Source organism: Chiroxiphia lanceolata, chromosome 4, assembly GCF_009829145.1.
Source record: "Chiroxiphia lanceolata isolate bChiLan1 chromosome 4, bChiLan1.pri, whole genome shotgun sequence".
Taxonomy (NCBI): domain Eukaryota; kingdom Metazoa; phylum Chordata; class Aves; order Passeriformes; family Pipridae; genus Chiroxiphia; species Chiroxiphia lanceolata.
The window spans coordinates 46,990,240-47,016,857 of record NC_045640.1 but is presented as its reverse complement, the minus strand read 5'-3'; the positions used below and the strand labels follow the sequence as shown (position 1 = coordinate 47,016,857).

Below are 26,618 nucleotides of genomic sequence, written 5' to 3'. Positions count from 1 at the left end.
TACCCACTAGGATGGGGAGAGAATCAGAAGGGTAAAAGTGAGAAAACTCATGGGCTGAGATAAAGACAGTTTAATTGGTAAAACAGTTTAGCTGGCACACAAGCAATGCAAAATAAGGAATTCCTTCAGCACTTCCCATGGGCAGGCAGGTGTTCAGCCACTTCCAGGAAAGCAGGGCTCCATCACACATAACAGTTACTTGGGAAGACAAACACCATCACTCTAAACGTCCCTCCCTTCCTTCTTCCCCTAATTTTATATTCCGTATGGAACATCCCTTTGGTCAGTTGGGGTCAGCTGTCCCAGCTGTGTCTCCTCTTAACTCCTTGTACACCCCCAGCCTCCTCACTGGTGGGGTGGGTTGAGAGGCAGAAAATACCTTCACTCTGTGTAAGCACTGATCAGCAGTAAGGAAAACATCCCTGAATTATCAACACTTTTCAGCACAAATCCAAAACATAGCCCATACGAGATACTGTGAAGAAATTTAACTCTATCCCAGTCAAAACCGATACATATGCCAGTGTGCAAGAATGCAATTCATACCATAGCAGAGAGGATGATGGAAATAAGTAACACCTGAGTAGATAAAAAAAATGCATTAATGACACCCTAAAAGCCTGCGATTTGGCTGCTTTGTTTATATGTACATGTTTTTGTGCATGCACAGATTGGTAAGAAACATACTTCACATCTAAGTGTTTGAAGTACACTGAGTAAGCCAAACACAAGCAATAGTACTTAAAATTTTCTGTTCTTTATGGAATAAAGAAATTTTACATGAACAATTTGTGGGATGATGTTGAGCTTAATAGAGTAGAAACATGTGGCAGGGTTTTTTTCCACTAGAATTTATTAAGGTAATATGCAGTATCTGTATATATCTATGTAAGCTTTTGTCCTCTGTGACCCTCTTTCTGGTTCTTCTGGTCATTTTTACTCATATGCTGTGGGGCCATGATAATATGTTTTCTTTTGGTTACGCTGCCTGTTCAGTGTTCCAGAGTCATGCATCCTTGTATTGTATAGCATAATTCCAACAAACCTACACAAACCAGGTGATCAGTTTTGATCTTTTCCAGCCCTAAGTCTGAAGCCCTGCTGTCTGAAAGCTTGTCCTGACTTGGTCTAGGGTGAGATCTGGTTTTGTTTCTCTCTGAGCTTTGTTTTGGTTTGTTTTTTTTTTTATCTTGGGTTGCCTAAAAACCTCATTACTGTTACTCATTCAGCAACCTATGCTTAAGAGCCACTCCTCATACCTGCAACACATTAGCTACAGTATGTATCTGCTTTTAAACCAGAGTACCTCATGCTAGACAACAGTTCTCATTTAATAGCCTCACTATTTAATTCATGTCCTTTCTCATATCTTGTTTTCTATCTGAGGTTAAATCTTTTCACTCCATTTGAGAATGCTCTTAAACTTGTCCTGGTCTCTCAGCTGGCTGCCCTTTGGTTTGTGTGCTGTTGACATAAATCAGCCTTCATTTAGAAGCAGCATCTGGCGAGGTGTAGGTCTTATTGAAGGAGATCTAAAATGCCTAGAGTACTCTAAGGTATTGTAAAATAAATTAATACTAGTGAGATTAAGAATAAAGCAAATCTTTATCTTGGCTAGAACTGTATTACTGGAATAATATATTACACCACAGAAAAAAACATAAAGGTTGATCTTTCAGTATATCATTTTGTAAATACTATTGTCAGCATTAGGTTCCTCCACACAGGCTCACTGGGCAAACTATAATCTCTTTTCATGCTAAAATGTCTTTTTTTTTTCCCTCTAGTGTCTAGGAATTACATTTGGGAATAAAAAAGCTTGAAGAGCATTATCTTCTAAAGCCATTGTTTTCTCTGTTACTTTTGTGACTATTTTAGAAATACTGGTATCCAACATTAGTAACTGTAGAATTAAAATATATTAATGTAGTGCTGCCGTGGAGAATCTGAAACTTTACAGAATAAAATATTACCATTACAGAATGCATATGTAACAGCCTAGGATTTATAAAATGTGCATTAGGATTTTATAGCTTACATTTATGAATTTTTGAAGTGTATTTCTTACTATTTCTTGTGCTAAATATATGTATCAGTGGGTTACTTATCACTTAATTTCATAATCCTTTTATAAGACTTCAACTGCACTGGCCCCATTTGACAGCATATATTTTTATTCAGGTTAATGGCTTTTTTTGGTAACTAAATTTAAGAATGCAGTCCTATTTGATCTTCTTTTGATGTTACCCATTCAGGAAAGCCAGCTAAAAAAAAATTAAATAAAATGAAAGGGAAACACATGGTAAAATTCCTGAAAATAATGTTAAGATGAAAGCTGCTTTTTTGTCTTCATGATTAGTTCATTGCCTTGTATATTGTACAGTGAATGAAGACAATAAAAATTAGAGGGCTTATTTGAAGACCCTTCATCCAGTGCAAAACCAGCAAGGAGAGATTTTTGATTGGCTATTGTTTTACTGCAAAGTCCTGATATGTGGTAATTCAAGAAATAGTTTGGCAGCTGAACATCTACGACTGTTAGAACAAACTTGCATCAGTTTTTCAAGTTACTAATGGGAACCATTCAGGATTTTCTGTGTTTGCTTGTCCTGGTCAGAAAAACAGGGTGTTTTTCTGTTGCTGAAGGTTACATGCACATGCAAAAGGTGAAGGTGGGACTGGGTTATTGCCTATTGAAAGAAAATACCAGTATTTTATTTGGAAGCTCTTTTTGCCCCAACATATTTTGGTTTTATAGTCTTCAATTTATCTTTAGATGCCTTTATCTGGGGGGGAAAAGCATGCTGAACCATATGACTTAGTGTGTTTGACTAAAATGGGCAGTAATCATGAGGTTTGTTGGTTTAATATTGAAAATACTGTGGCAAAACAGATTGGAGATTAAGTATGAGGAGTATGCATGGATGCAAATACATGCTTTGGAGGCTTGTGTGTTAATTCTGCTCCAAAGAAAAGTGGTAGCTCCTCTCACCAGCTTTTAGGCTCTTCTACATGAATGATGAAGCACTGTTGAAGAGAATGTGGGTGACACCTGGCTATCAGTCATCTCTGCGTTACCACTGTGATATTGTATGCTGTCAAGCCACCATGATTGATTGTCTGTACCCCGTGGGATGAACAGTGAGTATAAAAGAATTGCAGAACATGGTTTGGCTGCTCCTTCCTCTACCTGGTCAGCGTGTTTGGGGGGGGGAAAGAAAACAATACCAAAACCGCCTCAAAAAAATGAAGACCTTGCTATCCTGGGGGGAGTTGTGAGTATTTAGGAGAGAGAACAGTTATTTCTTACATCTATAATGGGACTTCACTGATTCTTAATTCTATTTCAAGATTATAACCTGAAGACATGTCAATGATGTAGTAGTGAGTGAATGACACTTGCATGTCAATTTGATCCTCACCTAGCTCTGTATGATCTTAGTGGTCTTAGTAAGGAATAATCCGTGAGCTGCGGGGAGGAGGCAGGATCAGGCCCTGGGGTTGGTGAAAAGCAAGCTCCCCCAAGAAGAGTGGGGGCTGTGGATCAGCATCGTGATGAGGGAGGAGGACAAGAAATTGTGTGCTGAGCTGAGCATCCCTGGGAGAGCTCGGAGAAGGGTGTGATGATGGCAAGTAGTAGAGATTGCTGATGGCTTTCTAAAGTATGGATCTGTCAGATCAGGCTGAAGCATCCCCACAGCCCTTTATTTACCTCCTTTTGCCGCTTTCCAAGAAGCAAAGTATTACTAGATTCTTTATTCTTGCCAAAATGCTCTGATAAGCATTTAACCTGTGTATTCTTGCTTATTTCTTTTTTGTGATTACTCCAGCAAGCAGCAGGCCACTGTTTTGATTATATTTAATTCTTGATTTTACAAAATAAGGAGCATAAACAAATCAGATTTAAAAAAAAATCAAAAAAGCAGATGTATTTAAATTGTTAGAAAAGTTCTCCAATACTAAAGCCTGGTTTCACTTTAAAATCTTACTGATTTCCGTGTATATTAACTACCTATACATTGAAGCATATAGTGTCCTGTAGATCTGTTACTGGTGTTGCAATATGATAAACTCTTTTAAAGATGTGTGTTTTCTGTGGATAATTGCCCTCCTTGGGATGCTTTCTTGCAAATATGAGAACTTTTGGCTCTGAAGGAGGGCAGGACTGAACTTTTATACTGCAGAAATTCTCATCTGACTTCAGCAAAAATATTTTGGGACAAGTGACCTGGCTCTTGTCTTCAAAGATCTTCCTATAACTCCAATGATTTTTCCCATAATATTGACTGTATATAATGTGGTACAGAAGATGCAGTTGGCAGGAGAAGATAGCACAGAGTATTTCCTATGAGGTGCTGGTGTACACCGTTAATCCATTTGCAGTTCTGTCCCGGTTGTAAAAAGAGCTGCAGGCTTGGTGTTATTCTTGTGCAAGTCAGCCCCTCCCCTGCCTTGCCTTTGGCTGTGAGCTAGACCAAGAACTGAGGAGAGAGGGCAGGATGGGAGAGGAGGGTCATGACAGGTCTTTTTAGAATATCTACTTATTGAAAGAGATCATTCAGAATTAATTGTTGGGGGGGGTTTTGTGGGGTTTTGTTTTTTGTTTGTTTGTTTTTTGTTTGGTGGGGTTTTTGTTTGTTTGTTTTTGGGGGTATTTTTTTAGGTATTTGAGTTTCTCTGTGATGCACATGTGCTGCTTTTAGGGAGCAGTCCTACTGGGATGATATTCCCAAGACCTAACTACTCAGCAGATACCAGGGGGGAGGAAAACCGTGTTTTTCTGAAAAGGAGGATTTAAGACTTGCTATTTTTTTCCTTCAGCTGCTTAGAAAAACTAGCGACTTCTGTCTATGCTGGCAGCCTTTTTCATTGGGACCTCAAATTTATTATTTTTTTGGAGGGGGGAAGCAGGAGGAGGGGACAAGGGTGGAGGTGATGTCTTAATCTCATCAGTGCTGTAACTGGAGGTGCAGTCTTTCAGCCTGCAAACTCCAGTTACAGCACTGATGTGATTCTCATGGTTTCCTGATGGAGCCTGGGGGTCATTCTTAAAGTTTGTCACTTGAAATTGAGGGCAATCAAAATAAGTTCTGCTCTCTGTCATGTCTGCTCAGCATCGCTTGCTCCTGATTCAGTCAACAGTAAAGGATAGCAAAAATGTGACCTTTAGTTTTCTGTTCAGAAACCTTAAGGGTGTTCAGATTTGTTTTATTTTAGCTTTATTTTCTTCAGAAATTGGAAGATTCACATTTGAGAGCTTTCCCTTAGTTTTAAACCTCTAAACTGGGGGGCTGTTGGTGCTTCTTGCGAGACAGAATTTTAAGTGGTTACAATTGTAGGGCATGTACTGACTTTTTTAGTTGATTGAAGTGCAAATGTAAAGTAAGCCCATAAATCATAGCCAGTGTTGTGATTACAAATCGTTACAATCACATGAGATTATCCAGTTTGTTGCAAATCCTTCTAGACTATACAGTTAAAGTCATAGCCACAGTTATAATCCTGTGAGATAAAGTTACTTCATCACACAGTCTCCTTCTGGTTTACTGTTTGCTTTATTTTGATGCCAGGCTGAATAACTGAATGCTTCTGTATAGTTAGCTTCAATGGCAGCATGTATACTTTTTGTATCTCTGCTAATTCTGGAGTTTATTTTGCATCCTTAAAATATGGATATTGATTGATATAATAGTTGGGCAAAGACCTGGTGATTTTCACTCTAGTGGTGGGAAACGCAATGTAAAATGATGAAATTTTAGAAAAGAATTGCTATTTCTGTCCGTTGCTAGAGATGTCTTGTCACATGATCAGGAAATAAATGAGTTGTGATCATTGATATGTTGTTGTGTAGGTGACTGAAAGCAGGTTGGTGCTTCCCTGCAAAAGCAGTGGCTGCAGTCACTCTGCAAAATTATAGTCAGACGGAAGACAGCTGCTGAACAGGAGCAAAATGAATAGTTCACTTGGGAACGGATTTCAGACCAAATCAAACCTTTTTGCACAGTTTCAGGTATCCGTCTCGTTTCTTGTGTGGTATTTTTTCTCATCCTGATGTTGGATGTCCTGATGTTTCCAGTGCAAAGGAGACTGCAGCGGGCTAAGGAGCATCTTGTGCCTGCCGGCCTGAGCGTGATGACTCAGTGTGTCAGAGTAATTCTGATAAATACTCAGACTGAGATAATCAAAACCCATCCAGGGATTTGGTTGTTGTCCTACTTATTAATTTTAATGATAATTGAATATCTGTGCCGATTACTCAGGCTGTAAGCTCAGCTTCCCAAGACCTGTATATTCAGTTTCAAAATACTGCTTATTCAAAGTCTGGTATATTTAACTTGGAGGAGTGGTCTCAATGTGGACAGACAGTACAGATAGACAGCAGCTACTGCATCCTTACTACTTCCTGAGTCACAGTAAGAAAGTCTGGCAGAGCCTGTTTCTCAGAACCATATAAGTGTAGTGACCTGGCAAATGCCTCTAGCCCTCAGGGGATTTAGTAATGATGCTGCCTGTATAATATTTGTAAAAGACTTTTGCTGTGAAAGTGTTGAAGAGAAAGCGGGGAATCTTAAGCAGCCCTTCCTTAGTGTTTGCAAAGCTATTTGGTTTGATGCCAGTAGCCCAGGTACCTTTTGGACTCCTCTCTTCTCTGTCCCTTTCGAGCACAGCACTACTGAGATTTTTTTTGTTTGCAAGGTTGTCTCCTCCAGTACTAACCTGGGATGTTTTCCCTCAGCTCTACTTTTTGCAGAGGCTGACCTTGCTGAAGCTGGATGTGCAGAAGTCCCTGTGCAACTCTCCAGGTGTTGCAGAGGGTCTTTGTCAGAAGCCAGGATCTGTGTTGAGTTTTTTTTTATATGAGGGGAGCTTTTCCCAGATGAATTCTCTGGTGCTTCCGATCCTTGATCAATGGGGGGTAGTGTCCCCATTGATCAAGGATAAAGCAAGCAACTGAGTGTGCTGGTTTAAAAGTAAACCACCAGGAGAAATGCACCCAGTTCTAGAGAGATTATAAGTCAGGGTTACAATTTACTAAAAATAAATTACAGTAGATGCAACGATACAGAGAAAAACTGGTTTTAACCCAGAAAAACAGATGTATAACCCAGCCCCCTGGGACAAAAACACAATAGTGTTCATTGGCCCCTGTACTGAGCACCACATGGCCCCTCTGGGTGTAAAGTATGTATGGCCAGTCTTCACGAACAAAGATTTGGGAAAGGTCTTTACCCTTCGAGCCTGCGCAGTGGATTTTTTAGGTGCGACACAGTGTGCGCTGAGCTGAGCCCACCCTTTAATCCTAAGGTTCATCTGCCAGGGCGGAGCAAGCTTGGACGGTGGCAGTGAGGTCCTCAGGACGTAGGTTTGTTTAGAGTGACCTTCTCTTAGATGGATGGCCTTACAGGGCTGACGAGCTCCATCTGCCCGGGGGAGTTTCCCTGACCGGGAATCAAACCCAGGCCGCAGCGGTGAGAGTGCTGCATCCCAACCACTAGACCACCAGGGATGCCTGGGTGTAAGGTAAATGGAAAGGAAAACCTGTTGGTCCAGATGATGGTGGCAGTTCTGTTGAGGTAATGATCCCAGTCTTGTCAAGAATGGCAGTGGCAATCCTGTTGGAGTTCCGGTCCTCCTCTCAATCCAAGTGGTACAAGAAGTCCCAAAACCCAAAGATTATATGCTCAGGTTTAGATGGGAATACCCAGTACCTCCCCCAGGGCAGGGAGTTTCACAGTGAGTGATTTAACTGTGTGAGTCATGGGATATTTTTGGAGTCTTTGATGGTCTAGGTGTTGCAGCTGCCTATTATGCCAGTCCAGTATGGCCCATTAGCAGAGATGACCCCTCAGGCTGGGTGTGAAGGTGCTAATGTCTCCCTGGAGGGGAGTTATCACAGCTGAGTCATTAGGTGTGCCCTGGGCAGCTGCTGCAAATGATCCATTATCAGCAGTCCATCAGAAATTACATAGTGTAGAATACTCAGTTTTGGTTATAGCCATATGGTAATACGCTGGTCCTGGCACCTGTAACTAGGACACTGAGACACAAAATAATGATACTGCCATAGGCGTCCTGTGTTTTTTTGAACTGGGAATGAGCCTAAGTTAGCAAAGTCTTGATTGTTACCTTTAAAAAACAAATTTTTCCCTTCCTTTTTTTCTAACTTCCGTCTGTTCAAAAATAAAGCAGCAAAGAGAGGAAATAGAGTGAAAACAATTTTTTCATACACAATGCTATGACCAAAGATATTACTTGGTAGTATCCTTTCTTCTCTGCTCTGCAGAGTTTTAAAACTAAGAACTGAACTAGTTTTTTCCTGTATTACAGTACACACATAAGTAATCAAAATTATATTAAGAAAGAAAGTTGGGCAACTCCCCAGTGTTCGAATACGTTGAGTGCAAATCATTGACATTCTAGACATGCTGTTTCTCACTGAGTTATAGTTTCAATGCTGGTGGAGTAAAACAATCAGTTGAAAAAAAGAAAAATATTATAGTATTGCTAGTTCTTGTTGTTTAAAAATAATAGCAAATTTGTTAGTGTGTGAGCTGAAGGTAATGGTGGTGTAGCTTCATAGGATTTAAAGCCACTGGATCTGCAAACGTTATGTAGTTTAATCTCATGTGGTACGTACAGTGTAGAAACTTGTTCAGGGGTCCTTGCAGCAGGTCTGTAACGTTGATTTGGCTACAGTGCATCTTCTGGAGAGAGATTTATTTGAATTAGTCAACCTATTGTGGTAAGTCCATATCCCTTTGTAGCTTGTGCCAACAGCAACTTGTTATAAAACAAATCTTTCTAGCTCAAATCAGTCAAACTTAGTTGTCAGTCAGTGAATCTTGCTATACCTCTTCTTGCTAACTTTACAGCTACATACTACTCATCTCTCTCTTTCTCTTCCCAACAGCCCATTTCAGGCAAATAGAGGCCACAAGCAAGTTAGCCACCTCCCGACCTTCTCTAATTGTTTTTAATGGATTTTCGTGCTGTAAAATAGGGGGTTGATCTCTTGCCTAGCTGCGGACTCTCTTTGCAATTTATCCTAGCTGAAGTGTTGCCATTTGAAATGAAAATGGCTTTCTGAAAGTGATCTTAGTAAAGTGTTCCGTTGTCTTGTTTGCTTTATGAAGCAAATGGATCACAATGAGAAGAAAATCATCCTTGTGATGGAAGCCAGGTAAAAGTGAACAGGGAATCTTAGTAGCTACTCATCTGGCTCCTGTTGCAGATAGAGCTGCAGTACAGTGCCAGATACATCTATGACCTAAAAACGTGGGCTAGAGCTATGCAGAAGGCTCACTCATAAGTTGACCTGTGGGCTTGCTCATATGGCAAGGGGAGTCTGTGGGAGGTGGATGAGTGCATCACGTACATAATTTCAGATAGGAAGACAGGTTCCTGTTACAGTGGAAGATATAACCTTGGAGCCTCTTAAAGCCCTAGGAAAGGTAGGATTCAGTCCTGGCTGAGCATCAGCTTTTGTGCAAGTAAAGGCTTCTTGCTTGCAAAGCCAAATACCTCGCAGTATCTCAGGATTCTGCTCCCTGAGCAGAAGAGACAGAACCAAAATCACCTGTGTGCTTGGATGGCCTGTCCCTGACTGCTTCAGTGCACACAAATATGAAAATTCCCCTTGTGTGTACGAGTGTCAGTGTTCTTTGCGTCCGGTCCAATATCATTTGGTCACAAGACGAGAGGAAGCTATTTAGTTGCAACAACAGGTTTTTGTGTCCTTCCCCTAAATGGCTAATTCCTTTACTTAGTATGAATTTATTTCACTGCTTACTGTTTTAAGTTTATTTGTGCACAATAATTTATGGATGAGAGCAAACATTATTAGAAAGCTTTATGTATTTTACACTATGGGGGCAACTTTTCAAATCAGAATAACGTTTCTTCAGCTGTCTTCTTTCCAGCAGGTATGTTTTTGTGAGAAGAATGATGTAAATTAACCACATAACCTGTAGAAGTGCTGTTTCCTATGCTAATTAGTTCTTCCCCTGAGAACTGTACTTTTAATTTATTTTTTCAAGTGCATTCGCTCATCCTTTTCCTTTCAAACTTCAACACTTTGTGAAACATGCATCCAGTTTCACTGAAAGACTGAAGCTGAGACAAAAATTGAAAGCGGATTGATTTAATGGTTTAATTGCTAAATAATGATGAAAGTTTTGTAATGTATTTGTAATTTTATGTTTGTGGGAAGTGGCCAATCATTCAATTTTACAGAGTGAGAGCAAGGCCTAGAATAGGGCTGGATAAATAATCATCTGTAGTTTCTGTGCTGAGTAGTGCCTTTCCTCTCAGGGACTCCTGAAGATTATTTAAAACATTTTTTTCCAGAAATTCAGGCTACAGACAAGGATTATCTTGCCTAGCAGTAAGATGCTGTTGCTGCAATTTGGCTGTGTTCTGTCCATAAGATGCACAAAACTGAGAGAAGGTTCCGTTCAGTGACTGCCCTGCTGTGAGAATGTCTCTTCGATAGGCAAGTCTAAGGGAGGTCTCTACTTGTGGCTTTCTGACTGGCCTGCTAGGCTGCTAGGGGAGAAGGAGCACTGAAAGGAAGCGCTGAAGGCTGGAGCTATGCAGGATGGCAGATCAGAGTGTTTGGGATGGCCAAAACCCAACAGGTCCATTGCCACCTGGGTTCAACAAACTGTGACTGCGTGCACTTTATCTTCCACCTTAACCCAAATCTTGTGCTGCTGAAGGAAGAGTTAGTTGATGGCAATCCCTTTTCTCCTAAGGAAATTTAGCCCCTTCCCATGTCTGTATTTTTAGTTACTCCTTCTACTCTTCCTCTTCAGCTTCTAACCCACTGTTAATCCTGTTGTACCTTGAATGGAAAATAACAGTAGTAAGAGCTTGTAGCTTGATTGAGCTGGCAGGGATGTAAAAATAGACCAACTCAGTCATTTTGTTTCACCTTTTTCTGGTAGTCTGTCCTCTGAGGAACTATATACCTTCTGTGTTCTTCACCTCTGTGCCTCATGGACTCAGGTCTGGAAGAGACTCTTATTGTAACTTGTGAGAGGAATATACGTGAACCTTAATTATCTGTATATCCAGTATCTACTCCCAGATGGCATAAGAATGTTGGTGCTAGCTTTAAGCCACCTTACTTAGGTGACAGATGCATGTGGCTCATCATGGGCTCAGCTACCTGAGCAGATACTTTCTTGTGAAACTTCTCCAGATCCCCCTTAAAGTTCTGATTGATGAAGGTTTGACTCCTGCAGCAGGTTCTCAGTATGGCTGGTTATGCCTTTCCCTCTTCCTCTCACCATTCCAATGACTGTTATCTTACGTTCTCTTCAAAAGTGTTCAATTTAAATTCCTGAATCTCTCCTAGGTTAGATGAAAAGCAATCTAATAGCAGAAATTTCTTCCTCGTGTATGTGTTGGAGTATTACTGAGAAGTTAACCCATGATTTGCCTCTTGGTTAAGTAAACAATCTGAGTTTTTTCAGTTTCTTCTGAAGGCTTCAGTAGCTTTCCTAGACTGCCTTATCACAGCTGATTGCCAAAGCCACGTTTGTTTTGTGTTGCAGACATATCATGCGAGTATTTAGCACACGATTGTATTTGCTTTCCTAACAATAGCATGCTGATGTTCAATTGGTTCTTCAGTGGTTGTCAGATGCCAGATAAGAGTGTGGAGGTTGAAGGTATGAAATATATTTTTCTGAGATGGTTAGGATGTAGGACATCTGTCATAAACAAATGAACACATCTATGTTTCTTCAATTCCAGATTAAAAGAAACATTGAGGTGTGGGTTGAATCTTTGTCCAGAAGATTTACATCCTTGTAATTCTGGTCCCTTATTTAAATAGTAACATAAACCTGACACAAGGGGAATTAAATCCCATAGAATAAAAAGTAACTAAAAGTTTCATTATGTTGTGGAATAAGCATAACAAGCATCCACATGTATAATTTATTACCTATAGTGGGAAAGTACTTAACAGTCATAATAAACTCATTCTGTTCATTCATTTTTAGATCTTAGCATACTGATTCAGACCTTAACTGAAAGTGAATATACAATCAATGTGAGGCTTTTTATGCAGGTTTAATAATGTAGGCCTGCCAAGGATCTTTAATTAAATAATTATTCTTTGTTCAATTAGAATAGGTCGCTTCACTATAGGGATTGCAGGCATGTACTTGCAAAATCCACCCTGAACTGATCGTATTTTAGCTTCTTACTGTAATCCTGAGTAAGTAATAATCTTTATCTCACAAAACACTGAGAGCAACCCAAAAATCAGGAAAAAAATTGTAGTCAAATATTAAAAATTTAATGCCTAATTCTGCGGTGATTGAAGGAAAGCATGCTAAGATACAATTTAGTGGTGCTGTGAACAAAGAGCTGTCTGACAAATGGGAAAAGTGGATTTTCTCCAGGGTTCAGATTCAATAAAACCATCACCAAAACCAAAGCAAGCTAAGGTGCTCAGCACGTAGGGAATCAGGAAATCTGGTTTTGGTTTTTTTTACTGGTAACCTCATGTACTCAAGAAGTGGCAAATGGAGCTGTTAAGAGGAGGTGCAATAAATTGCATTTTGTATCTGCCTGCTGTGCACACCAGTTCCCATAAGAGGGTCTGCACAGGCAGAACAGCCTTCTCATTTCTTCTGAGAGTATTGGAAATGCAAAAAATCTGTTTGGCGTGGGGGCTGCTGCTTGTAGCATCGCACAAGGCTGGCTTCAAATGGCCCCTGCTGCCACGGCATGTCATTAATGCAGCTCACAGCAGCTGGACTGAGAGGACTTCAGTGTTTATTAGGGGAATATAATCATTTAAGCCTGAATAAGCTTCAAAGCTCTAATGTGGCTGTTTGGCCAACAGAAATGAGATGTAAATTTGTGCTGAATAGCCACTGATTACAGAAAGATGATTAATGCGAGGTTTAAAATTGATTTATGGGTGCAGTTGTCAAGGCCTAAGCCATGAATGTAATATCATCTCTATGAAAAGCTTTGGGTAAATTAGAGACCAGGGAGCAGTGGCAAAATAATGTGTTTGCTGGAGGGTCTGATATGGTGTATGGGCCGTCTATAATCTAGTCAGATCTGGTACGTGCCTGAGAGGTTAGGTTTTGCCAGTGGAGCACATGGATATTAGAAATATTAGAAAACCAAGAAGTTTCATCTGTTTTATTTTCATTAAATTCAATTTTTGATCAGTATTTTTTCTCTTTTACTGGAAACTCTTAAATTTTTCCTCACTTTCAGGAAATTATATATAGCCAATGACAATGATAAATATTAAAAGTTTAGTTTTTGCAACATTTAGCTGTTGTGTGCATTAAAAATAAGCCAAATACTTTGTGTTATTTCCATTCTAGTAAACAGTTAGAATCCTCAAATAGGTTTTGATTTATTTAAATATTAGGACAACATTACAGTAACAAGGAAAACTGCCTTTCTTGTTGCCTTTGAAAGTTGTTCTGTGAACCTCCTGGTGTCATCAAATGATGGGTAATGTGAATAATATCCCAAAAGCTTTGAAAATCCAAGCATTTGGTTATAAACCTAAAATATAAGTCATACTCTGAGTCCTCTGAAAATCTGACTCTGTCAGTGTTAAACCATGTGGTATCTATACTGTTTGTTCTGGCCTTTGTTAAATTGCTCTGCAATGAGTGTTACATTAAGCAGTGAAAAATGATTTAATGGTATTATGTTTCCTTATTGCCTCTTTCACGCTCATCTCCATTGTCTTTCCCTTAATTGCTGGACCGTGATTGGAAATGGATGTTTTAATTCAGATGCACAGAGAATTCCCAACCTTCAAAAAACATAAACCTGTGGGAGGGGAGGTGGGGTTTCTAAATAACATATTGCTTTGTTCTGGAAAGGGGTCAGTGCAGTGTCTGATTAGGCATGCTGGAGAAGGGCTGATGCTCCTTTTCATTTCAGTTGTGCGAACCTCCAGCTGGGTTCTCATTCCATTTGGATTCTGGTGCTGACATCTTTCATTGATCATGCAAGTTATCAAAGTCTTTTGATAAATTCAAAAGATAAATTTGCAAAGTCTGAGCTAAACTTCAGTCCCTTTTTCATTTTTTTTTCCCTTTGTATCTTGGTGTGCAGCTGAAAAGTCTAGGTGACTTTATCCTGATGTTTCTTCACTTTTCAACAGCTTGATTGTGCAGGTCTCTGAACAGATAATACATTTCATCATGAGCATGTACTGCAAATAATTTTTAATTGTTCTTTCTTACCAGTTTGCTTGGGCGGTACTTCGTATAGCAAATTGCTGCTTGTGTTTTGAGATGCTATTGCAGCTTTACAGGAATCTACATTGTTTCTCGTCTTGTCAGTGGTACAGAGCAATCCAGGAATTGTCAAAACTTTCGCCTTATATTACCAAGGGAGTTTTACCGAGAAGTCTCCTGCACAGGCAACTGCAAAAATGGAAGGTGTGGCAGCAAACTTTATATGTATATTACAAATAAAAAAGAATACTGGACAGTTGTTCAAGTAGTAAATTCAAATATTTAAACAGTATGAGCTGATGACTATGAATTTTTCTGTGTAAATTTAAATGACTGCTATGTCTACACATGTAGCACTCCTTGAGAGGAGCAGTCGTGCTTTGTCTTGTAGTTTCAGCATGGGGCTTTCCTGCTTGGTATTTTCCCTCAGCTCTGAGCAGTGTGACTGCATGAGAACCTTTCTTGGCATTACTTCATGAAGGAGGAGGATTTCTATCAGTCTTGATTGCACACAAGATGATGAAAGGTTGACCTGGGTGGAATTAAAAGGATCCAAAACATGGTAGGATACAGAAGTATCCACCCAGATGCTTAAGCTCTCACGTCTAAAAATGGCTTTTTTTAAAGCTGATAGCTGCTGATGAGCTGTTCAGAGTATTGGAATGTGCACTTGGCAGCAATGGAGTTGGGATGGAGCACAGTGGTGCTATGAACATTCACCCAACTAATTTTCAGTGTAGTTGTTTTATAGTGGAGATGAAACATTAATCATTCCCCCATCTTTACTATTCCTTCTCCTGCCCTCTGTCACAGTGCAAGCCAAAAGTAAAGCCTTGGCATTGAGTGTAATTGAGCCTTATTACATCTTGATGCAGTGGGGAGTAGCTTTTATTGTGGAGTAAGGCTCTTTATCTCCTCTTAACATCTTTGTTGCCCACATGGTGAAAGGGATCATTCAGAAGCAAGTCTGACAGTTCCCGTAACATTGCTGCAGTGAGAATTTACTCTTTACAGTGGGTTTTGTGTTTTTTGTTATTTGTTGGGGGTTATTTGTGGGGAGGGGCTGGTAATGGAAGTGACTTTTTAAGTTTGCTTTCTGCTAGGCAAGTATCATGTGGAATAGGGAAGATGTGTTTGGTTAATATAGAGATGGAAAAAAAAAATTCACTAGTCTCATGTGGCATATCTCAGAAAGATGCTTTAAATTTCCAGTTCGTACTTCTTTGCTATTTACTTCCCCTACTTTTGTTTTAGTTTATGAAAAATGATCCTTAGCTTCTGGCTGAGCAATCTCCTGTAATGAGTGAGGAAACTCACTTTTACTTGAGGTAATTAACTTCAGGATATTCTGAAGCTGTGTGTTAAACAGACTATGCATCTTAGTGACCAGAGTGGCATTGAAAGAAACAGCAGAAAACTGCAACACAGTAGTAAAATTAGAAGAGCAGCCTGAAAGTTTTACTATTCTTATTTTTATTTTATTTTTCTAGTTGGAGAAATTGATGGGAATGTGACAAACCACCAGAAAATTTTAAGATCCTTCTTTGGAAACTCAGCTTTCATTAGACCAGATTTCGGCCTGAGTAGGGAGGTTAATCAGATGCTCTCTGTCCTCTGTTATCCGTTATGTTTTTTGCTTGACTAGTAGCTGCGGTCAGTAGGAATATATGTCTGTATGTATAAATGTCTTGGTTGTAAAATTGCCATCCAAATCAGGCTTGAGCCTTGGTGGGGGGGACTGTCGGACGTATAGAAATGGTAAGGTCTCAGGCAGCCACAACTGCTTCTGGTATTTAAAGGTTTTAGTAAACACTGTGCCAAATATTGTTTGTATTGAACTCATTGCAGTTTGTTTTGACACTGGCCCCTGCCCTTGAAATGAGCTCCAAACCCCTAAAAAACACACTGAGACTACACAAGAATCACTTTACCTTTTGCATTATGAAAGTAGATGTTGGTATTGGAGAAGTTTGTACAAGCAATACATTTTTTGTTGTTTGGTAGCTGAAATTTAAAACTGTCTTTGAGGTTGAAAGAACTAGTTTGGATTACTCTAGAGCAGGTTTTTTTTGTATTTTTTTTAATCTGCTCTCTGTTTTGTTTAATTTCAGGAGGAGAAGATGAATCTATCAAAATCACTGGTTTCTCCTTTGCTATTTTTTGTCCCCTGTCCTCCTTTCCTGACTTGATCCAAGTACATTAATTGCTTTGATTTCCTGATTATTTTTAATTCAAACATTTGATTTACTAGAAAAAGTCACATGGCTCTATCTGGTGATTTTCCACTGGTTGGTGTGGGGCAGGAGGGTGGAAGCTGTTAGGCTGTCCGAGTGAGCAAGCATCCTGCCCCAAAGCAGAATTTGAACTTTAAACCTGTGTACAGTGGCACAAATGCTTAAAAATTGTTGCCCAAGAGCTCTTGTTTTAAACAGGGTCCAGTGAGCTGGACAAAGCTATTTTGATTCTCTTCTGTCCAGAGGTGGCATGTAGTGGGCACCATCTATCCTGTAGATGTGAGCTGCTTGCCATGTCTCTGCTCTGCTCCTCACACTACTCCATTGGGAAGAGCAGACTTGCAAACTTTCAGCATTGTTTGAGGTTACTGCATTTTTCTACTGCTTGAGACTGGTTTGGATCACTGTCCCTTGTTGTGAGAGGGGACCAGGCTTCTCAAGTGCACCATCCAGGTGCTGGTGGACTCTGCCATGATCAGTAGGTCATATAGATTATACATAAAGCTCTTGCCAGTGTTCAAGATAAAACTCTTTTGCTCCTGCCAATCCTGAGGTTAGCATTGCTGTAGAGGGGGCTAAAAATAACATGACTTTTGGGTGCTTTGTATTTTGTGTTCTTGTTCTTTGAGCAAGCAAAACCCATTTAATGAAGACTGAAACACCCCCAGGAAAAGCAAAAACTCTCCTTTAATCATATGGCTCCAGAGCTGAAAATCTGAGCAATGCTATATATCACAGCATGTGTTGATAAAACTGGCAATATTTGGTGGCAGGCTTTGAAGTAGCTGAATCTTGGAACTGGTGTTTTTGTAAGTGGTGTTTTGCAATAGGCAAGATAGTGACACAGTCAGCCTCATTTTACAGCTAGCACAGCCCTGCAAAACCTTCTGCAGTGCAGAAAAAAAAAATGCATGGTGCTCTGCCTGGCTTTTTCTAGAGATTTAGCCTTAAGTGACCTCACTGAAGTGACTTAAACTGTACAGGGGAGAGCCTGCTGCTTATTTGCTTTAACTTTGTAATACGATAGCAAGTGGAAACCAGCAGGCAGCAAAAAAAAATGAAAAAGCCACAAGTTTTTGGGTTTTGTGATGGGAGGAGAGCAGCAAAGGGAGGGAAGGAGCAAGTTGCAAGATAAAGTTGAGTAGCAGGAGGGAACGTTTGTGTGGGAGCTAAGCTGGAGGCTATTGATTGGCAGCCAGGTCTTAACATCAGCTGCATAAAAGGAAATCGAAGAGTCTGCCCAAATATTACCAGGATGAAAGGCAGGATAAATAGTACAGAACTGAATGCTAGGCTGGTCTGCCCTTCTAGAAGGGCATCAGGTGTCCCCTTTTAACTTGGCACAGGGATTGCATAGCAGCACACCATGCTATCCTCTGCACCAGTATGTGCTCATAATGGGTTTAACAGCAGTATTTTGGGGTAAAATTGCCTTCCCGTGGGCAAAGAATGAAGTATCTCCAGTATTTTCACACATTCAAAGCCTGGGATCAAAGATCTGTGCCAGTCTTGTGTTTCTCCAAAAAGAAAAGAAGGTAAAAATGCATAAATCCTCTTCCAGTTTTACATTTTTGTGCCAGCAGATACCAGAGTTAATGTGCATATGTTGCAGAGCTGCACATGGTGGGGTGGAAAAATGAAATGAGAGGATGAGTCTTCTCGTACCCATGGAGCTTACAAAATAGGTAGTGGAAAGAGAGGCAGATTGTACAGCCTTTGGAGAGAGAGAGTCCTGCTGGGAAGGTTTCAGGTAAGTCTTAGAAACAGCTTTGCTTAATGCACTTAAGCTGCTTTTCCCTCTTAAGATTTCTAGGATTTTGCTAAATGCCTAATTTCTCTTTCAGATGCACAGGGATGTGTGGAATTTGGAACAAGGCTTGAAATTTTCACACTGCCTTAAATGGCTGCTAAAGATAGTGAGTTACTGAAGACCAGTAACAAAAATTCCTATTGAAAAAAACCCAAACCAAAACAAAAAAAACCCAACCCAAAACCAAATAGACAAAAGCTCTGAAATGCTTATCCCTGCTGTCAGTATTTGGTTTTTTTGGGCAGCAGCCTTTCACTGTGCTGTGGTAGCAAATGGCAGTCCTGGAATCTCAGAGATTAGAAACAAGCCTGAGTAGCAGACAGCTGGTGAATGTGTTTTAAAATTGTCCATTTAACTCAAGGCTGCTCCACTGAATGCATTTTTAAGTCTTATATTTTTAGTTAGTTGTGTGATATCTTTGGCCTTTCTATAGGCAGACAGCTTGAATGAACTGTGTGCTTCCTATTGATGGAACTGAGTGCAGTCTTTAACTTGCCAGCAGTAGTGTGCTGGAAATTTCTGATTCAGAAGTAGGTCTTCTATAAATGATTTAACATCAGGCCATTGAAATGCATTTGTGTTTTCCTTCTTAGGGCTATTAAAGATGTAGAGAAAACATTTACCACCAAATTAATGGTTGCATTTTTGTTTTAATCCTGCAGATGGGGTTGATTTATATCTCAAAAACTATGTGCTGCAGAGAGGAATTACACAATTTTTCAGTTGTACTTAATTTCTTTTTCATGCCTTTAATTTTCAACTAGATGCTGTCTCTTTAATGTGGTGAGTTTTCTTTTTCATTAACTGTAAGGTGCTGCCTTTCTTCCTCTAGCTTGTATTTCTTTGTTGGCTGAAATACTTGTCTGAGGTCTGCAGTGATTGGAAGCTGGGACCAGGCAGAAGGTGCAGAGACTCTTACCACCATCTCTGTATCGTGGAGGGATGTAAAAGCAGAACCGTAGCAGGCTGCCTGCAGTCTCGGGAGGGAGACAGATCCAGCTGAAGAGAAACAAATGGTGTACTCCTACATGCAGATAGGAGAGAAGAAAATTAAATGACAGACCACAGATTTTGCACAATACTGGCTGCTCTTATAAAATCTGCTTGTCTTTCCCTTGGGGATTATACAGAGATAAGCAGCCTCAGCTCATTAGCACCTCCCCTTCCTCATGATCTCTGATGATTGCTTTAGTTTTGATGGCAGGTGATGATGGCAGGACTCTCTCTGATCCGCAGTATGGTACCGGAAGAGCAGCACATCCTGAAGCCTGAGATGTTGACTTGTTTTACCATTTCTTGGTAAATTCTTAGACTCTAGCTCAGTTGATTGATGTATTTATGCTTGGACCTTTCTCCTCATGGTGTTTAGTGCTCTCAGTGCATGAAAGCAACTATTGGAATCACTGCATTTGGGCTTTTGAACAAATGAACTTTGTACTCACTCCCAAAAGCACAGCTCCTGGAGCAGTAGTGGAAATGAGCTTAATTTCATAACTCTCGAGAGCGTGATGGTTGGGTCCTTGAAAATTGACCTGGCAAGTGTGAAAAAAGTCAAGTGATGTTTTTCAGTATGCCTTCAAGTTAGGTCACTAATGATATTACTGCAACATCACAGTCATTCATTGTAAATGTCAGTTTTATGAAAGAAATACACATTAATGCTCTCTAAATGTTGCATGGAGCTACACTATGTACCTTTATCGCCATCCATACACTTTTCCACTTGCTAAAACTGATCTGAGCAATTTCCAGTTCTGAAATGCTTTGCACCACTTCCTGCTGGAGGTTAACACTTCTTCATGTATGCTGGTTGATGTGAACGGTTGTTCAAATGATCCTCTGACCTTCAGCCACAAAAAGCAAAGTTTTAAAGTCATTAGGTCTTTCCTGGGCTATATTGGTACATGGTCATTTGTTCCCTGGGCTGATTTGGCAGGGACCTCCGCATGCATTGGAGGAAGTGGAGAGATACTCTCCCTTTTCATCTAATGGAGAATCACCACCTTGATAAAAATAAGACTTCACCTTTATGTAGTGTCATGATTGTTGTGATTTAACCCCAGCCAGCAACTAAGCACCACGCAGCCCCTCACTTACTCCCTCCCAGTGAGTGAGCAAATCAGAAAAGTGAGAAAACTTGTGAGTTGAGATAAAGTCATTAAAATAGATAAAGCAAAAGCTATGCACACAAGCAAAGCAAACCAAAGAATTAATTTATCACTTCCTGGGGGGAGGCAGGAGTTCAGCCATCAGGAAAGAATAATGGTGACTTCAGAAGACAAATGCCATCACTCTTACTGTGATTTTTATTGCTGGGCATGAGGCCATATGGTCTGGAACATCCCTTTGGTTAGTTGGAGTCAGCTGTCCTGGCTGTGTCCCCTCCCAACTTGTGCACCCCAGTCCCCTCACTGGTGGGGGAAGTGTGAGTGACAGAAAAGGCCTTGGCATGGTGTAAGCAGTGATCAACTGTATCAGAAGCATTCCTGTTTTATCTACACTGTTTTCAGCACAAAAACAAAACATAGCCCCATACGAGCTAGTATGAAGTAAATTAACTACATCCTAACCAAAACCAGCACGTTCTCCACTCCTTATTCCATACCATTTACATCTTGCTTAGGTCCCACACTGTCCCATACAACCTCATTAACCACTTACCTTCCCGTCATTTGATATATTACATGGATATCATTCCCTTAGTCTATGAACCATGCATATAAACTGTTTCCAACATGTCCACTGAGTCTTTTTAGTCCATGACTTTGGGCTCCATCTGTTATGGTGGTCATTCGGGACAGGGAAGGTGGTGTGTTGCATGGAGCTCCTGGGCACCAGGGAGGCGGTGGTCCTTCATCCTTGAGACGTGTCCTGCCCAACGCAGCTGTGTTCTCAGCAACACGGCCTCAATACTTGTGACTGCTGCTCGTTCTAGAACAGATGTATTGGTCACATAATCTGACCAGTGGATGTTTAGGATTGAACGGAGACAGCATTGATGGAAGCGTTCTAGGAGACACAGGTGGTGGTGGTAGATGACCCATGATTCAGATCCATATAAGAGAGTAGACAGCACTATGGCTCTGTAAACACTGATCTTTGTACTTCAGGTGTTTGTTTCACCAAAGCATGTCCAGTATAGGCATCACAAAAGCACCAGCGATGGCCTGGGCATCTGCCATCCTGGGTGCTTTGCCACTGCTGATATCAGAATGTTCCCAGGCATGGCAGAGTAAGATGATCAGCAGTTCAGCAAGCAGTGAAACCATAGAGCAGCCACTAATGAACACTAGGCTTCAGTAAGGCGATCAAGCCCTGTGGCAAGCCCAGGAGCCAGCCAGTGAATAGCTAAACAGCACTAACAGCTATAAATTCAATCTAGCACATTCAAATCAAATCTGTCATCATCTCAAACCCTTCCAGCCCTACACTGGGCATCAAAAAGGACTGTTGTGGTTTAACCCCAGCTGGCACCTAAGCACCACACAGCTTCTTGCTCACTCCCTCCGCAGCGAGTGAGCAAATCAGAAGAGTAAAAGTGAGAAAACTCGTGAGTTTAGATAAAGACACTAAAATAGGTAAAGTGAAAGCCACACAAGCAAGCAAAGCAAACCAAGGAATTCCTTCACCACTTCCCATGGTCAGACAGGTGTTCAGCCATTCCCACGAAAGCAGGGCTCCTTCACACATAATGGTGACTTAGGAAGACAAACACTATCACTGTGAGTGTCCCCCCCTTGCTTCTTCTTTGCCCAGCTTTATGTGCTGAGCATGACACAGTATGGCATAGAATATCCCTTGGGTGAGTTGGAGTTAGCTGTCCCAGCTGTGTCCTCTCCCAACTTCTTGTGCATCCCCAGCCCCTCACTGGTGGAGTGGCGTGAGAGGCAGAAAAAGGCTTGACTCGGTGTAAGCACTGATCAGCAATAACTAAAAGATCTCTATATCACAGCAGTGTTTCTAGCACAATCCCAAACATAGTCCTATACTAGCTACTATGAAGAAAATTAACCCTATCCTAGCTGAAACCAGCACAATGTTAGACAAATCCACTTGGAAGTATGTACGTGCAGCATATTTATCACCTAAATTAACCACACTAGTTGAAGAATGGTGTTTTTCTGCTTTTAGTGTCAGGTATCAAACCCCCCCACACACATTTACTGGAACACAGAGAATCTAGCTACAGAATTATGCTGTATTGCAAACTTTTTCTGTGTGTTTTTTCAATGACTCTACTTTTCATAATTGTTAATTGCCTCTCCTGAAGATAGGAATGAATCCTGCACAGATCTGCCTGGTTTTCACTGCAGGCATATCATTGGCTAACTCTGTGGCACTACCAAGAAGGGTGAAGTGACAAGTACACATTAATCATGGTAGGTTTGTGGTCTGTTGAAGCCCAGAGACATAAAAAGGGTTTAGAAATGAAAATACTGCTTAGTATGACGAAAATATCTTCAGGATAGGTTCCTCATTGGGAAGACTAGTGGTACATAGGAACTGTACACTTCACAGTGGGCATGTCATCCTGAAATTGCCCAAGTCACCACTTTCACATCCCAGGTCAGGGAGGAGAAGAAATGCTTTTTTTCTAGTGGTATTTATAACTCATTTTGGACTGTAGCATCAAGTTATTTTCTTATGTCACTGATTGCTGCCATTTTAATTTAAAATGTAAGAACATTTCCCTTAAAAAAACTTCATTGTTAAGTTGACTCTGAGGGTGTTCTCTATCAGTTCTGTAGTAATGGCATCTGAATTGAGAACACTCTCAACTTCATCTCAGGCTGTATTTCCAGTGAAGAAAATTTGACCATTGGCCTGAGAAGATATGCAGATTGTAATATAGCTACTACCTTATACTGGAGTGCCTTTAAATTATGCTCTGTGTGTTTGCTTTGTGCTGCATCCACAGCTGTGGCTAAATGTGGGCAGCAATGCTGAGCAGAGGATGGACCAAGCTTGGGGAATTAAACCCTTGCGGATGAGCAGGTCAAAAGTAGAAGGAAACAAAACTGAAACGAACACTGGCTCTCTTGATTTTCTTGCTGTACTTACATGGGTTAATCTAATCTCTCTGTTGTCAAAAGCAGAGAGGAAACATTAATGTTGTGTGTCTGTTGTAAGCATTGTTGTGATGCTACTGACTCTGTGCTGTATCAGGGAAAAGCATTTCTTCCAAATAATGCACTTCAGAGTGTGGCTAAAATAAAATGAACAACCAGTTGCTACAATTCCCACAAACAGCTGTGAAAAGTTAACTGGAGCTCTGCTTAAAAACCTGTATAACACATGAACAGCTCAAGATTTGCAGATCCCAGTAATCTGTATTGAAAGTAACCTTCTCTTTGCATGCATAAGAACTCCTCTGACTAGCATGCTTGGAGAGACCAAAGGGCAATTTATTTTATGTATCACTCGGCTGATTTTCTGGCACACTGTTTGGTGGGGGAGAATAGCTTGCAGAAATGTGGTCCTCTTTGTGTTGGGCAGCAATTTGCGGATGTGGTAGAAAGGAGCCTGGGGAAATGGGGACAGATGAACTGTAAATAGCTTTTTTTTTTTCTCCTATGTGGATGCATTGGAAAAGGCCATGGAAATGGCCCCATCTGCTTTTGTTTTCTTTCCAAACAGAATACTAGTGGACAAACCCAGCACTATGTTTTCCCACTGAAACAATAATTTAACTAGCATCTTTTTCTGTTTATAAAATATCTTTTATCTGACTTTATCAGGAATGTATCAAACCTCTAATATGGAAAACTTGACAATTAAAATATTTCTTCCCCCTAGAAGTCCTCCTGAGCCTCTGAAGCTCAAGATGCTCTTAGAAGGGAAAGGTAAGATTTTGCAGGAGCTGTAACTTTTTTAAAAAGTAACACTTTTCCTTTTTATACAGTGGGAAGAAATTGGTGAGGTGGATGAAAACTACGCTCCGATACACACATACCAAGTATGCAAGGTAATGGAACAAAATCAGAACAACTGGCTTCTGACCAGCTGGATCTCTAATGAAGGGGCATCCCGCATCTTCATTGAGCTGAAATTCACCCTGAGGGACTGTAACAGCCTTCCAGGAGGACTTGGGACTTGCAAAGAGACTTTTAACATGTATTACTTCGAATCAGATGATGAAGACGGGAGGAACATCAAAGAAAACCAGTACATCAAGATTGATACTATTGCTGCTGATGAGAGTTTCACAGAGTTAGACCTTGGCGATAGAGTTATGAAGCTAAACACAGAGGTGCGAGATGTTGGGCCCTTAACAAAAAAGGGATTTTACCTCGCTTTCCAGGATGTGGGTGCCTGCATTGCCCTGGTCTCTGTGCGCGTGTACTACAAGAAGTGCCCATCAGTAATCCGCAACCTGGCCCGCTTTCCTGACACCATTACAGGTGCGGATTCCTCACAGCTCCTGGAGGTGTCAGGTGTCTGCATCAACCACTCAGTGACTGAGGAGGCACCAAAGATGCACTGCAGCGCTGAGGGGGAATGGCTGGTGCCCATCGGGAAGTGCTTGTGCAAGGCAGGGTACGAGGAGAAGAACAACACCTGCCAAGGTAAGGGTTTGCAGGGAGGGTGCCTTGCTGAGCTTCCAAGGTGATGTGCTGTCTTGGCTTCCTTCTCTTGCATGTTTTTCGTGCGTGGTTGAGTTGATAGTCAGGTTCTCAGTTCTGCTGAGGTCCTTCAAATAACTGTTACAGCATGGAGACAGAGGCCTTGGCTGGATGTAGGGGCACATGACACCTATGTACAGGTCCTTCTGGTGCTTACAGGGCTGTGAACTAGGAGAATCTGGCATTCTAGTATTATCTTTGGAGCACTGTACTGTTGGGTCCATGAGGCAATTGTAGTCTTACCTGTTATTTTAAGGTTTATGTTACTTTTCCTCAATAACAGGGTTTCCTTATGAATTTTAGAAGCTTTGTTTCTTTTTTTTCCAGGCTATACCAGGGAACATACGAAATTGTCTCCCTATGCAAGATGCGTTTTGGTTTTGTATTTGAAGGAGTATGTTCTCCTCTCTTTATCACGGGGTGGGGGGGGGTGGTGGGCTGGGAGAGTGTAGTGGTACTTGATATGCTGTGAGTTGGTTGATTTTCCTCTCTGGTAAACAATTTAATACAAAGCTGCTCAGCTGTTCAGAGTTAAACCTAAAGCTGCAGTGGTAAAAATGCTTCCATATGTGCTGAAGTTTTTCGCACAAGTAGCTGGCTGAGGTTCACAAGTTGCTGGTCAGCATAGGCCTCCTGAATCATCAGAGGCCTTGTGGAAGAGAATTAGGGTATCTCAAGCTCAAGACTTAAAAAGAATACTCCTAAAGAACAACAATATACTCTGAGTGTATAATCTCATTTTATCATTTTATGGTTTGCTATATTACATACTTGCTTATAAAATTCGCCCTTCCATTTTAAATACATAACAGGTAGCCTAAAACTGATTTGGTTGTAGAAGAGAAGGGTAAACAAAAAAGATTTCAGTACATTTTGGTTTTTGCAAAAGTATTGTATATTGATTATCAGTTCCATCTTCATTGCCTTGTACTTGCAGCTGCTTAGTTATAGATAGATAGTTATAGATGCTGTGGGGAAGGCAGAGGGATTCCTCTTCAACTAAAATCTGTGTTGCATTTTCTCTTCACCTCACTCCAGACACTCATTAGTGTTTGTAGAGTGGTGCAAAGAATAGATCAGTGCATACTCAAAGCAAACAGTGGCCTTGATCCTTTAGTCCTTGGTCACATGCTTGCGCCCCTGAAGATTATGTAGTTCAAGTCTCTTCAAGCATGGACTTGAAAAGAAAATGTAGATATGTTTGTGTTGGAGAAACCCCTAGTAAACAGCATGTGGAGTGACGTTTTTCTACAGATGTAGTCAATACAGCAAAATCTGTCTTGGTTTTGTTTTTACTGTGCCAATAAAGATATTTCTCCTTTTTAAGGGGGAAGAAGAGACTGACTTGATGTTTGATACTGTACAAGAGGGGAGCTAAAATCAACATCATCCCAAGTTGAGGAAATATAGACTGTCACAGATGAGTGATGTGGGTCAATAAATCGGCAAGGTTTTCCCTAATTATGGCTGAAAATACCATGTCACAAAATAACATGCACTGGTTTGGTGCTTTGTCTACATACTGACATCAGTCCACCTGTAAGAATTTTTGGAATAAAGGAGTACATCCATGAGTCACCTATCAAATCCAGCATGAGATCTCTCAAAGCACTCTTAAAGATCTGAAAAACAAACAATGCACCATTAAAAAAAGAAAAAGGCTACGGATTAAACTAGAAACCTCAGACTATCTTTGAAGAACATACCGTGCCTGTAG

At 40.7% G+C, this 26,618-nt stretch overlaps 1 protein-coding gene across 10 annotated transcripts in view; it reads left to right on the top strand.

Annotated features, from left to right (window-relative positions):
* The window catches only part of EPHA5 (EPH receptor A5), a 202,123-nt gene that overhangs the window by 20,963 nt on the left and 154,542 nt on the right, over window positions 1-26,618 (top strand). For all 10 annotated transcript variants that reach the window (XM_032685835.1, XM_032685834.1, XM_032685832.1 and 7 more), the window contains exon 3: window positions 24,181-24,844. In XM_032685835.1, the coding sequence (XP_032541726.1) occupies window positions 24,181-24,844 (664 nt within the window). The remainder of the gene's footprint in view (window positions 1-24,180; window positions 24,845-26,618) is intronic.